The sequence below is a fragment of the Crocodylus porosus genome, unplaced genomic scaffold (assembly GCF_001723895.1).
Source record: "Crocodylus porosus isolate Cpor-Errol unplaced genomic scaffold, CroPor_comp1, whole genome shotgun sequence".
Taxonomy (NCBI): Eukaryota; Metazoa; Chordata; order Crocodylia; family Crocodylidae; genus Crocodylus; species Crocodylus porosus.
This window is the reverse complement of record NW_017728921.1, coordinates 4561536-4576200: the sequence shown is the minus strand read 5'-3', so window position 1 is coordinate 4576200 and position 14665 is coordinate 4561536. Positions and strand designations below refer to the sequence as shown.

The 14665-nt window shown below is 50.8% G+C and overlaps 1 protein-coding gene across 3 annotated transcripts in view; it reads left to right on the top strand.

Annotated features, from left to right (window-relative positions):
- Positions 1-10406, top strand: part of SSH1 (slingshot protein phosphatase 1) — a 40541-nt gene extending 30135 nt beyond the window's left edge. For all 3 annotated transcript variants that reach the window (XM_019538828.1, XM_019538829.1, XM_019538827.1), the window contains exons 12-14: positions 1603-1803; positions 2953-3571; positions 4074-10406. In XM_019538828.1, the coding sequence (XP_019394373.1) occupies positions 1603-1803; positions 2953-3571; positions 4074-5342 (2089 nt within the window). In that variant the 3' untranslated portion in view covers positions 5343-10406. The remainder of the gene's footprint in view (positions 1-1602; positions 1804-2952; positions 3572-4073) is intronic.
- Positions 10407-14665: the final 4259 nt, after the last annotated feature.

The following is a 14665-nucleotide window of genomic DNA, read 5'->3' as shown; positions in this document are numbered from 1 at the left end:
ATGATCATGTCCGGGGTGAGGGTAAGGACCTGTCGGTGTCCGTGGAGAGAGTAGGCATGAGTCCTTGCATGACTCTGTAGCCAGAAGACAACCCTCAAGGGTAGGCAGGTGGGGAAATGCAGTAGCTGGCAGGGCTCGGCTGAGCACTTGGAGGTGATTGCAGAGGTTGATGCTGACCTGAGCCCACCAGACGCCGTTGTGGTGCCTCTTACTGGTTAGCAGGAGCAGGGAATCGGTTCGGCAGGGGGCTTACCACACCTCCACGTACCCCGGGAAACTCCTTGACCTGTTGTGCCTCTCTCTTCAGCTCAGCATCTGTGTCCCCAGCACTTTTCTGTGCTCCCAGCTCCCTGCCCCTCATTCTGGCACAATACCTTTATTCAGCATCTTTTACTACCATGTCAGTTTAAGGAGCTTTGCTTTCTACTGCCATGCCAATTAAGTTGCTCTCTCTTTGCTGCTTAATTGCCAGGGTTTTTTGTCAGGCAATGAAGAGATTTCTGAGATCCCTTCTCTTGCAAAAGGCCTTTGAGAAGGGAGTTTGCGAGGCCCCTGGAATGCCCGGATGCCCTGTTTGGTCCCAGGAAATGGTTAATGATTAACCTCTTTGCCACCTCCCAGAATTAGCCTGGGCGTTTTCTTTTTATTCATCAGTTTTTGGGTTTTGTTTCCAGTTTTTTTTTTCTCTCTCTCTCTCTCTCTCTTTTTTTTTTTTTTTTAAAGGAAGAAGTGGTGTTTTTATTCCCAGTAAGAAAGAGTAAGCTGGAAGGAGAGTTCTGTCGCAGAAAACGTTGAACGATGCATTAGAGTAGAATGAACAGAACAGTCTCCCCTGCAACAGCAAGCACCCAAACCCATTGGGTTCTGCCATGATACACTCTAGTTTTTCTTGCCTTGACGCATGTAGTTTATCGCTGGATGGGTTTTCCTTTGTCTCCGCACCCCGCGGAGATTTTAACGATGACACCTGGTTAGCCTGCGCTTTATCATGGCTGAGCTGTTCCTTCAGTTACGACCCCATCACTGGGTTTACGGGAGTTTTACTCGGTGTTGACCTTGGCTCCATCCTTCCACTGAGACTTCATGATTAGTAAAGGGCTCAGGCAGAGTGGAGACTGTAGAGGTTTTATTCTCTCAAATTCATGGCACAGCGCTCTTGGGGGCTGTTGCTCTGCCCCTGTTACTTGTCTTCAGGCTTGACCGCAGGTTTGAGTCAAAGCCTTTGGGTTTGTGTGGTTTGCATTGATGACAGTGACAGAGGGGGCATGGAGGACAGTGACTAGGCCCTGAAGGTCCAGTGGGGTGGCCACCATCTTGCTAGCCCACCATTTTCAGAGGCAAGGTCAGTCAGGCTGAGGGAACTCGGGCAGCACTGCGGTGAGGTGAGAGTGGTTGTTAGGTGCAGCCCTTCTCCAAATCCCCTCTTTCCTGGTGAGAGGTTTATCTTTTGTTTGGACCATTTTGCCCAAACCAATTCACTCCTCCGGTGCTGTGATCGAGGGCGCAAGTCCTCATCTGCTCCCTGTTTCAGGACGTGACAGTAAAAGCTAGTAGCCAAGGACTTTGAGACACAGTCTCCCTTTCTTGTTCCCTCCCCACCAGGAAAAATCGCTCCAAGTGTCTAGTGCACTGCAAAATGGGTGTGAGTCGGTCTGCTTCTACAGTCATAGCTTATGCAATGAAGGAATTTGGCTGGTCCTTGGAAAAAGCCTACAATTATGTCAAGCAAAAACGCAGCATTGCAAGACCAAACGCGGGTTTCATGAGACAGCTGTCAGAGTATGAAGGCATTTTAGATGCAAGGTAAGATGCTGATCAGAACATCTCCCTGGGGAGCAGGTAGCAAGTTACCATTGTGTGTGGTGAGTCCCTTCACCGCTAAAATTAGAAACGGAAAAAAACAGTTTAAAATTTTTAGAGCTGGTCAGAAAATGGGAAGCAAAAAAGTCTCCAGGGAAAAACAGTTTTTGGTTTCAGGAGCTATTTTGGGCAAAAACCATTGTGGAAGTGTTAATAACAAGCAGAAAGTTTCAGTAGCATCAAGGGTTTCTCCTGAGACAGCACACACATGTTAGGTTCTGTCCATGCTGGTCAGGACCTGGGTTTAATTTAGGCACAGATGTGATGATCATATACATGCTGTAGCCCAGGCTGGGGAGCAAACCACCAGGACTGGCAGCGTTCTTGGGCCAGCTAGCTGTGTTTGAAAGGTGGCAAGGAAGAGCGTGAGTGAGCGAGGTCCTTGGTTTCAAATCCCAGCTGCTGGAGGCCACTTTCAGTGGAAACTTCATCTCTGCATAACTTCCTGTTCCTTTTGGGTGGGGGCAGGGGGTGTCCGCTGTGGCTGAATTTGCCCTTTGACCTTGTGCAAGGTGAGAGTGCCTCAGCTATTGGAAGGGTCATCTGCTTCTGGTGTGAGGGGCAGCTCAGGAGGGTTTATCTACCCTGTGTATATCCCCCAGTGGAGGTCTCAAGCTACCTTTAGTCTCAAGGACTCATGCTTTAGATGAAATCCTGATTTCCTTGAGCCCCTTGTGTCCCAAGTTATACTCGGGTGTCTTCATCTGGAAGCCTTTTTCCTGCTGAAGGTCTTTCCTTCCGGCTGAAGGCGCACTGTTCTCTGTTTCCTCATTGGGTTCCTGTGCCTGGTATTCCTGCAGGGGGTCATGCTAACTGCCGATGTGCTCCAGGCCTTCCCAGTCACAGCTGCTGGGCTCTGGGGCCCTTGCCTTCCTGTTACATTTCTTCCTTTGAATTAACTGAAATGTCCCACTCACCCTACAGCTGGGCCTAAGTTGCAGCTGGATTGCTGCTTCCAGCCCGCTTAGTGCTGCCACTGCCTTCTAGGATGGGGGGGATCCAGTTGCAGTTGCCCGTTTCGTCCAGAGGGGTGGGTCTTGTATGGTGAGTTTTGTTGCAGTCACCCATGCCTTCTCCTTTCCCCCCCACCAGCAAACAGCGCCACAACAAGCTGTGGAAGCAGCAGGCAGAGAGCAACCTGCCGCCGAGCACAGACGGCTCCCCAGGATCCGGTGCCTTCCTGCTTGAAAGTCTGGACATCGATCTGGAAAACCGGCTGGTTGACCTGGACGCGCCTCTGTCATCCACCTACTTGGACAACCGAGGCGGCATAGAGGCTGGGGAGCTCAGCTACTGCTTCCGGCACCTCTCTGACTCGCTGCTGGAAAACAAGCAGCCTGGTGACAGGGAGGGACTTTTCCAGGTGGAGGACCTGGAGCGGGATGCCATTTCAGAGCAGGTGGAGTCACCCGCAGGCCAGCCTCCTCCTCTAGCACCTCCTGTGGATCCCATGAAGGCCAAGGAGAGCGTGGAACCGTTGGCTGAGCTGAGTGGGTTCTGTGAGAAGGAAGTGAAGAAGAAACTGGAGCTGGGCCCTCAGAAGGCTTGGAAAGCTCCTGGGCAAGTGGATGGCGGGGAAGGGAGCCCCCGGGAGGAAAACCCCATGGAGAGGTGGAAGAGGCGCTTGTCCGTGCACAGGGAAGAAAGCCGGCTCAACAGAGAGAACCTAAATAACAACAACAGCAAGCGGAGCTGCCCAGAGGATTTTGAGGTGCGTATGGGACCAGGATGTGGCTGATTCACATGCCCTGCTCCCCGTGCATGAGACCGCCCTGCTCATCCTTCTGGTGCTGGTCATTTGGGGTTGGAAGTAGTGGCTCCTGTCGTAGTGCTTGACCCGGGTTGAGCCTGTTCCACACAGAAGCGCTTCCCAATGCTGCTTTGCTTGTAGGAGCTGTGGAGCCGGACACCCCAGGGAACGTGGGGCCACACCGATGTGCTATAAAGCCTCTCAGAGCGACCTCCTTTGTGGCCGTCGGTTGAAACGGTGGGTTTCCCTCCGCTCCAGATGCTACTCACTGGTGGCAGTCGTGTCCCAGACTGCAGCGGGAATGGAGCCAGGATTTGTTTCCAAGTCCCTTGGGCCTCACAGCCATTCGTTTCCTCTTCTGCCACTTCCCTTTCAACCTGCCAGGCTGCCTTATTTTCCCCTCTGTCCTGTTCCAGTAGCTTAGTGAATCTGACCTCTTTCTGCCTGTTCTTTCCTTTCTTAGCACGATGCCATATTCGGGATCCTCAGCAAGGTCAAGCCTTCCTACCAGTCTTGCGCTGACTGTATGTATTCCGCAGCCCGTGCTTCCCCGGACACCTTTGGGGAGCACTGCGAGAAGCTGAACCTGGCCGCGGCCCACCGTACCTCTACCATCTGCACCCAGCCGGTGCTTCTCTCCCACCTGACTGCTCACGTGCCAGACCAAATGCCAAGCAGGCTGCGGCCTGGGGAAGCAATCAGAGCTAAACTCGACATCGTGCCTCCTTTGGTCGAGGGGATGAGTGTCACGGACATCAGTCCTTGCAAATCTGTGGCCGCTCAGCCCAGCGGGATTCCAAAAGAGGCCACCAAAACACCTGTCAGAGCCCTGGTTGCCAGAAGGAACTCGCTTGGTGAGAAGAGCCCTCTGAACCCTGATGCCTTGAAGGAAGAGGCCCCATCCAGGAAGGATGTCAAACCAACCAAGGACCTGAAGTATTTGCTGTTCAGCAAAGAACTGGAGAAGCCCACTGCGAACAGTTACCTGATGCAGCATCAGGAGTCCCTGATCCAGCTCCAGAAGGCAGGCTTGGTTAGGAAGCATACCAAAGAGCTGGAGCGGCTGCAGGGAGCACCACTGGAAACCTCGGCCCTGGTACGAGAGAGCCCCTTGAGCAGACCTGACGTGGGTCCGCTGGAAGAAAACCAAGATTCGGCTGCCCGCCAAGGCCCAGTGCCTTTGCTTAGGCCAGCGTCTTCGCTGTGCGACGGCGCAGAGAACAACGTGCAGAAGTCAGAGGCCAAATGTTCCTTCGAGGGAACGCCACAGAAAACCTCGACCCCTCTCATGTGCCGACTGGAGCACATGAGCAGTTACACCAGGGATTTCCTGAAGACCATCTGCTACACACCCTCCTCTTCCCGGAGCTCCAACTTGACCCGCAGCTCCAGCAGCGACAGTATCCACAGCGTGCGTGGGAAACCTGGCCTGGTGAAACAGCGAGCTCAGGAGATCGAAACCAGGCTTCGGCTCGCTGGCTTGACTGTTTCCTCCCCCCTGAAAAGGTCCAATTCTCTTGCCAAGCTGGGTTGTCTGAACTTATCCTCCGAGGACTTATCGAGCGACATGGACGTGTCCACACTGACGGACTCCAAGGAGGCCATTTCGAGCGAGTCTTCCGTGCTCTGTGACTCGCAGGCCACTCTGAGATGCGTGGCCGTAGGCTCCAAACTTGTAGCAAAGTCAATTATGGGCAACTTGAAGAGCACACTTTGGATGGGCAAAAGTTGACACATTCTGTCCTCTGTCTGTCTGTCTGTCTATTTTAAATCAACATTTACGGCCTACATCCAATGCAATTTTATCTTTGGTAACAGTCATTCATTTGACAACCTCTTTCTCCTCGCAGGTGGGGGGAAGGGGACGCTGATTGATTGGAATGAACAGCACGAGGAAGAAACCATAGCGCATGGCTTGGAATGGGACTTTGTGCGTGTGGATTGCCTACTGCTCTGACCCACACTTCCCAGGACTGTTTGCCAAGTATAATAATGTTGCAGTTATATACGTGTATATAAAATGCTGAAAATTTCTGTTTGAAAGTCTCAACAAAAGAACTGATCACAGCATTTTATTTTATGTTTGTGTGCACAAAGCAAACATAGCACAAGTCTTTCGTTCCAACAGGCACTTGTGGAGAACTCCACAGATGGTGACATAAACACTACCTCTGTTCTGGTTGATATCTGGTCTTGGTTTATTGTTTTTAGAAGCCGGTTCTTTTTCTCTGCAGGATATTTAACTTTTTTTTTTGAAAGGCATTTGTGTGTGACATGTACTGTAAAGACCCAAATGAGCATGGAGGGTGTAGGCTTCACTGCACTGAGTTCATCCTCATTAGGAGGTCATGCAAAGGAGCGTAAAGCTGTGTTCGTGTTGACCAAGTGATCTGCTGACCAGTCGGTCCCTGTGAATTGTCCTAGTCCCGTATTCATAATGGAGTGACATCTAGGCTTGCGTGTTTTTGAATTTCAAATGGAGAAGGTGTCTTGTTCTTCAGGTATTATTGCTGTTTGTCGTGGTTTATGACTGTCCCAGTAATAAGAATGAGCCTGGCCAGTAGGTGACCATGAAGCATTGTGAGATGTATGTGATGCTGGAGTCGGTGTTGTACTTGTGCTTTGGAGAACCTACTGCACTGAGCTGCTGCTGGCACGAGTTGCGTTAAGATGATTACTGACTTGCGTCCTGCCGTGACAGGCGGCAGCCAGGCTTACTGGTGTTCAATGCGTTTGACATATAAGGAGGTATTAGGCAAATTTTGTTTATTTTATATAATACTATATTTTTGGTAGAACAGGTCCTGCATCCTGGAGTTTGCAGCAGTACTGCAAAGCAGCAGCAGCAGGGCTAGCTCAGGAAAGTGCATGGTTGTCAACCTCCTTTCTAGGCGAAATCCAAGGGGGTTATTTATTGTGATGGTGGTGGGGCTGCAGGAAGGGAGCATGCCCTCACTCCTGTTGTGTGTCAGTGGTGCACAGCATAGGGGCTGCCGAAGCTGAGCAGCCTCCTCCCAATAGCTCTGAAAATCGAAGTTCTGCTCTCAGATGCTGCTCCCTAGGGCTACGCTGGTCTCACGTTGTCCTTCCAACGGCAGAGGTTGGGGCAAAGGCCAGGATGGGGGAGTTTTGCTAACCTCACCTCAGTGGACTATTGCAATAACTCAGAGAGGATAAGCCAAAAGCTAGAACAGTGTCCCGAGCCTTTAACAAGCATTCATTCTTCCACGTGGTGCTGCTAGCTTCGCCTGCTGACAAAGGCATTGCGGCCTTAGTCCTGGCCCCACAAACTCATTAGCTTCAGCAGTACAGGACCAGGCCCCTGGCTGTACAGCTCCTTCCTTCACCTGCTGCTGAGGCCTGCTGTCCAGCAAGTGTAGAGACTGCCTTGAAATTCTGTTCCCGTTTGGGTCGTCTTCTATTTCCCAGTGAAGCACTTGAATCGGAGGACTTTGGGATGCAGTCTGGCAAATTAATGTGAAAATGGTGCTGACCGTGATGAGTTAAACAAGTGAGATATGTGGAGGGACCCAACTGTGCCTGAGTTCAGTGTCCCTCAGCAAAGGGGCGATGACACGTCCACAGCTTCCATGGTGCTCCTTAGAGCACCGCCAAGAAGCAAGGTCCCATCCACCTGTTCTTGGTTTAAGCCGGAATAAGGCAAGGTGTGACCGCTGGCAGAGTTGTCGGGAGCATCATGGCAGTGGTGTAGACGCACCCTTACCATGTCACGGCCCATTGCAGATCTGGTCCAGATCAGTGTTTTGGTACGCCGATCCTCTTGTGCTGCTCCGATGGCAGCGGGCTATAACAGTGTGTAGTTGCCCACGGATGCCGTGTTGAGTACAATCATCTTGCCAGCCTGCCGTGGAGAAGTCTGCTTTTAAAAGACACCGTCATGCTCTGTATTTTTGCCAAATTCAGAGAAAAGTGTTGTGAAGCACCTAAGTCCCAGGTTCCAAAATGCCTCAGTCACTGCAGCTTCTCAGACTCGTTGCAAGTCATTTGGACATGAACTCTTGGGTGACTTGCATGCTTCTGAAAATTAGTCTAGGGTAACGTTTTAAAAAAGGCCTAAATCCTATGTCTTAGGTTAACTTTGGTGTCAAACCGACGCATCTCTCGTACTATGCAGTTTTAGTGGCTAGGTGGGTGTGAGCCAGAACTGTATTTTAAGCGTTTCTATGTGAAAGCTGTTCTTGCCGACACTGCACGCTCATCCTTAGCTCACCGCCACTTTGCCATTTCACACAGGGAAGGTTGTTTCATGTTAGCAAAGCAAAAAAAGCATCGCCAGCAAGCAGCACTCTGAGGGTCTTTTGGGGGTGTGAAACATTGGGGTTCACACTTATCCTGGTATTGGAGAAAACTCTTCTGGCTCAGAGAGTTGGACTCTTCCTTAGCCGCTCTGTGCTGTTGTTTGCTGGCTACAAATCTTCAGCTGTGCGTTTTGCACAGGCATGTCTCTCGATGCTGTGGTTGCCATCGTTTTTTGCGCTGAGTGACTTAATTGAATTGTTGTTTCTGTGACGTGTTTCTGAAGTCAGTGCTGACCAGTTCAGTCCGTTACACTGTGAATTCCCTGGCGCACATACCCGCCATCTCCCACCCCAGTGAAGACATTTCCATTTCACTTTATCTGGGCTTGAGGGTAGATCAGAAATACCAGCATGGTTATATGCCTAATGTTCAGGTACCATGGGTGCATTGCTAGGTCCCAGCGCACGTCGTAGATTTTTATCGTCTTCCTATGTTTGTTCGCGCCTAGGTGAAAAATGGACTGGGGGGGATTAGCAGGTGGCGGGCACAAAGGAGACAGCTCACCAGGTACTTGACGTCTGCCAGGGTTTCTTCAAAGCCTGTTCGCCCTTGCGAAATGGCTCATACCGAAGGTATGTATGTTGTCAGTATGTCCACCAGCTCCCCCAAAGTCCAAGTATTGTGCTTGAGGCCTGAGCGCAGCACAACAGCTGGGTACAATGGGAGCCGTGAGAGCTGGTTGCACAGTTGTTCAAGTTTTGCAAATCACTGACCCATTCCTCCTTTGCTACAGGGAGGTGTTTCTTCAGGCAACTCCCTTTCCCATGTGACGCAGACAAGCCCTCTCATCTTTTGCCCAAGCCTGTGGCATTGGAGGACAGATTCTAGCCTTTTTTGCATTATGTTTAATGCGTCTCTTCCCATATCCTATTTCTCTATTTTGTTTCTGCCCTCTTCACCCAAATAACCCTCAAGGGTCCTTAAATAGTGCCATGCTTGAAGAACAAGTAGCAAGCCCCTAGGCTAGGACTGCCCTGTTTTCAGTGGGTCTGCTTGAAATGTCCCACTGTGGGGATGCGCACACCCCATCCTCTGCATTGCTAGGGCAGGGACCATCCGGTGGGGAGTAAGAGCGCGTGCAGTGTAGTGTGATACGTTTCAGCACAGTGAACGATGTCCCGCTGCAGAGTTTGTTCCCAACCGTGCCGTTGGCTGACCGACCCGCTGTCACTCTTACGAGACGAGGAGCTTAGACCTGAAGCCCCAGGGATTTCTAAGACACAAGTGAATATAGTGTTTCCTTCCTGTTTTCTTCTTGGGTGCCTGCCAAATTCGACTGCTACTTCTCCTTGTACTTCTCCCATTGACTGCTCTTCCCAGGTGGTGATTTGAACTCAGCCGTCTGGTCATCCATGGCTGTGTCACCACTTCCACAACATCGCTCATCAAGCTTGAAACCCCATTGCTGCTTAGTGCAATGCTATACTGTCAGGATTAGAGAGGTAGCTAATTCATTTCTTTTTGATTTCTTTTTTTTTTTTCTTTTAAAGCCGTTTTATCCATAGAGGGCCCTAGCATGCCATTCCAGAGTTCTTGCAGCCAAAAGATGCAATGCCTGCTGGCTGCATTAGACTTGTTGCATGAGAAGTTAGCTGTTTCCTTTCCCTCCCGTGTATTGTAACTGTTCGTTTCCAATTGAGTGCCTTAATAATAGTTTACATATACCATATCTTTCTGCCGAGCTGTCAAACTCTGCTGCTTCGCTGTTGTTCTGGTGCTGCGGTGTCTTTAGTGGCAGTCGGACCATGACTACTTGCACGTACCTTCCCTGTGTGACGCCTGTCATTCCTGAGCTCAGAGCCACTATCGGATTCGCCTTCCTTGTAGTGGGGCGTATGAGCAGACAGATCCCAGTCTCTGTTGCCCCATCGTTGTTTCGATGCATCTATGCATAGCTGCAGAAAGCGCAGGGCTTGACGAGACATTCCAAAGACGGAAGGCCATCGTTCCTCGGGGCTGTGTTGCAAACGCCATCTCAGCCAAGGCGCGCCCCACCGTCCGATCTGAAATGTACAAGCTGGCACCTTATTTCCAGCCTATGCTTCTTTTCTTTTCTTTTTTCTTGGTCGTTGTCATTCCGTGTTTTAGAGAGCACCTCATCTTGGCCTCAAGTGTTCTTTAATTCAATGATGTCTCCATTCTTGTTCCAAATGTTGGCCTGTTCTCCTCACCCAAGGGTGGACTCAGCTCCCCGGCTAGTGCCCTCGTTAGGCAAACTCCAGACGTGAAAGGGCAGACGACTGCTGCGTCGCTGTTTCAGTGCATTGTTGTACTCTGACGATATCCACGTTCCTTTTGTTCTGGTGTATTTCTTAAGTCTGGTTTTTATATATTTAAATATGCAGTATCTTTTGTACTGTACCTTTGCAGTAGGGGATGCATAATGCACTTTTTTTTTTTACTTTGGTTTGTAAAAGTGTACTGTATATTTTATGTGCTTCTTGTGAGAAAAATAAACTTGGTTTTTTTTTCTTTATGAGTAAATTCGGCACCACCTTTTGAAGCCCACTTCCACAGCTCAAAGTGCACGTCTCCATGCCACAGGCATCCACGGTGTTGGCAATCGGTGTCCATCCATAGACGTCACTGCCTCTGCCTGTTCTCATTCAGGAGCGTTACTTGTGTTACGGACGAGGTGTGGGACACTGCGCATTACAGGTCGGGAGCCAGATTCTGATCTTAATGCTGCCACCTCATCAGAGCCAGCCAGAGGAGCTGGAGTGGCGTAACTGAGAACAGGATCTGATGCAGGACCAGTTGGTGTCGTAGGCCTGGATGCGTGACAAGGCAGATGGAAATGATGTGTGAAGCAGTGCAAAGGAGTGGGAGGTGGGTGTAGGGTAAAGCTGCCTCCTGCCCTCCCTCGCACACGTCATCACCCAACCGCCTCTCGCATCGACTGTTGCTCTTGTTTGCTACAGTCCCCAAGAGCTGAAGCAAAGCTCTTTTCCGCCTCTGTTGCTGCATCACTTGCACCTGTGGCAAAAGCATCGCTGAACCTGGCTCAGAAGTGTCCATGGGAATGGCACCTCGAGTCTGAACCCCATCAGATCTTGCCCAGTGTGATCCCTGACACCTTCCTACCTGAATCCTGAGTCACTAAAGCCAGTACCCACAGGCAATGAGACAGTGCCTGCAAACAAAGAGACTGGGTTAAATTGGTTCTGCAACACCAGGGGCTGGTGGGTAAAGAAAGCCTAACGTGTTGGAACTCGAGCCACCATCTGAGGACAACCTGTCAGATGCTCAGCTTTGCAGAGCATCTTACCAAATAACGGTCCAGATACAGGGAGCATGGTGTAGGGTCAGGCAGGTCCCATGCCCATTAAAGGCACTAGAAAGGCAAAAATCTAGAACTCTTGGTTCAGAAATGATACCTTTTATTAAACCAACTAGGAAATTGCAAAAAAAATATATTTTTCTGTAAGCTTTTGGGCTCACAAACACCCTTCATCATGCTCTGGGAAAATTAAAGATGGTAAAGAGTCTCCATAGACAGGAAGTAAACTTCATTTTTGCACAGAGGGAGCTGGCGATGGAAATCTGTCCCTCTGGGTCCATGAGAGTGTCTGTGTGAGTTGTTCTGAGTTGCTCTTTGTTGTGTAGATCACATAGGATTAAGGTGAAGGCGCTAAGCACTCTGCTGCCTGCAGAACCCAAGAGTTTATTTTGTCACGGGGTTGCATGGCCTTCTCTGCTTTTGACCCAGGCCCTTCAAATCCCAGCTGACATGGTAAGAAGAGACCTGGGCTTTAACGTCTTTTCCAGGAGACAAATCACTGGCAGTTAAGCGGACGAATTGCACGTTACGAGCTGTAGCTGGGCCGTGGAGCCTGTCGTGAGATGAGTCAACTGGGTTGCAGATCAATGTTCCATGCAATGTGGGCTCGGCCTTTCCAGTGCTTTCACCAAATTTTGCCTTTAAAGGCAAACAGTGCACGGCCGCCTCTGCTGCCTGCGAGGAGTCTCGTCGCTGCTTGGAATCGCTCTTGCTCTCTAAGCTGCTCCGGGGAAGAACATGTCAGTGTTTACGTTGGCAGTGTAACAAAGCAGGCAGAGGATGCTCTCTGGCACTGACATGCTGGGAAAGCCATTAACCCCACCAAGAAATGCTGCCTCTTAAATGACATTTTGATTTTTCTGTAGTTGATCAGGCTCCACCTTGGTAGCTTTGGAGATTGGCATTTGCCACTTCACCAATCAAGAGCAACATGGGCAGTGGCAGTGCCCATGTGGACTGCTGGTAACCGCCAAGGGAGGTCTGTTGGGGAGTGGAGAGTCTCCATAACCACTGAGGCTGCCCATGTGTTTTTGTGCCCAGATGGTTTCTCTGATGGCCCTGGAACGTATTTGAGGGCTGGCGTTAATCTGCTGGCTTTTCAAAACCTGGAGTGTAAAATGTTTAGGCTGGAAAGTCCTCGCAATGAGCTAACTCGCTCATCCAGCTCTCTTAGGCCTCGCAGGATACCCCAAGTCTCCGTGAAGATCGTGAGCTTGGTTTAAATGCAGGTATTAACACACCAAGCTTTATGTTGCAGAGAGATTTGGGGCAGGAAGGGGGGCTGGGAAGATTTTGCATCTGCTCTAAATTTACGGCCCTTGGAGACGCTGCACCCCTCTGTACTGCTTTGTGGACCTGATTACTTTGTTTTGCCAACTGGCATGATTTTGAGCTACGCTTGTGCCCTTCCTGAAAGTCATCCGTGAGGGAAGATGAGCCCATTAGGCAGGAATTCACCACCTGGGTGAGCAGCATCTGTCTGGAAATGTAGCATAGCCAAGCGCTGGAAGCCAGCGCAGGAGCTGTGGTTAGGTCTGGGAGGCCTGGGGCAGAGGCGGGACTGCCAGCGTTGCCAGTGTGTGCGAGGACTGTCGCTTTGCCCCCGTTCCCCACTGTGCTACATGCACGTCAGTCCCAACGTGGATTTTGCTCTTTTGCAGCGTCTCCAAACAGGTTACTTCAGATTTGCACCGTGGCATTTGGTCCCCCCTGCTAGAGTTTCATTCAGAGCTCATGGCACTCTGCTGGTTGGAAGGGCCCCGGAAACGCTTGCTTCTTTCATGGCTGGCTCCTTTTCACTTTGGGGAATTTTTTGCATGGGATCCTGAGGCTTTCTGCTTTGTGCACGTCTGAATTGTGTGTGCTCCAGAGAAACACGAGGGAAAGACCAAGCCAGAGCCATTGCCATCCATGTCAGCCGGGTGGAAGCCAGACATTCACTCTTAGCAGTGGGGAGAGACGCGTCCATGTGGAGTGACGTCTTGGCTTGAAAGTCTCCACCTGCTCTGCCCCACTTTCCTTAGGATGTCTGATTTTGGTGAACCAAATTTTTGAACCAAGAGCTCTAGGTTTTTGCATTTGAATTCGGTGAGGTTTGTGGGATTGGAAGGGACCTCCAGCTTGGTGTCTCTGTGATAGCTGAATCACCAGTCACCCTGCCATAGACCCTGCTGAAATGCATGCTAAAGGAAGCCATGTCCTCTGGACTCCCATGAGTGGGGTGTTCACAGTGCCTGACCTTCCCAACTCTTGGTTTGCTCTTTAGGTTGATAATCAGCATTTCACCCTGTGCAGGTGCCAGCTTCCAACCTGTGTCCCTGGGCTGGGGCCTGGGAGCCTAGCTGAGCCCATAGATGGGCCGTAAGCACAGCTTCCCGGCCCAGAGCACCCGTGGGTGTCTCTAATGAGAGCCACGTCCACTGCCCACTGCTGTCCCTTCACCATGAGCAAGAACCTTCCCTGACGTCCCAGCGCGAGGGGATTGTCCACGTCCAGGGGTGCAGACAATGCAGAGCCCCGTCTGTCTGGCTGTGCCTCGAGGCTTTTTATAGCAGACCCAAACCCAAGATATCACTAACAGGAAAGATAGCAGCCCTGGGAACTCGCACATCAGCACATGCCATCTACACTTTGCTTTCGGCAGTGCAGAGCACCCATCCCAGCTCCCGCCGTTGGAGCTGGGAGGATCAGGATGTCTAAACATCAGGCCAACAAAGCAAAAAGCTTTCCCTCCACTACCTGCTTCCGAGTCTCCAGGCCCAACCCTTGTCCTCAGCAAAACCAGGGCCTGGAGGTGAAGGAGCGTTGAGTCGATGGTTGTTTATGTATTTGTTTTTACCGATGAAACCCTAATGGCCTCATGGCGTTTAAAAGGCAACTTCCCTTCCTTCCCTGTGGTCTGCCAAGATGCGCTGACTGCCCCTCCTCAGACGCCATCTGAAAGCGTGCGTCTTTAGCCACTGGCCCCTAAAAATAATTTATAAAGAGCCATCGCAAGACAGGGCGACAAGACGGAGCACAATCTACCATGAGGCTGCTGGTAAGTGTATAGATGTCCTTTTCTTTCCCCTTGTTGTGATCAAATGTTGTATCCTGTTTATGGTGTTGCTATGGCAAAAGCAGACAACATCTGAAACAACATGAGTCCTGTCTGATGCTGACGAGCGGCGTGGAGTTTATAGGCGAGGTAGCGGACTGTGTTGCTGGAATATAAAACATCTGCGGCGTCCGCCGTGCCAGGCATGATGGCATGACAATAAGGACAGGGTGTTGTAGGTGCGGCACGTTGCTGCTTCTCCCCGTTCCGCAAAAAAGCCTTGGTTAGGTTGGCACGAGCCGCTTACTGCATGGCCCTGCTGGCTCTCAGCCCACAAATGCTTGTTGACTAAAGGATAATGTGGCACGTTAAAGGCGGGCCATCTCTCTGACCCATTGCTTTCCCCTCCAAGGGCTGT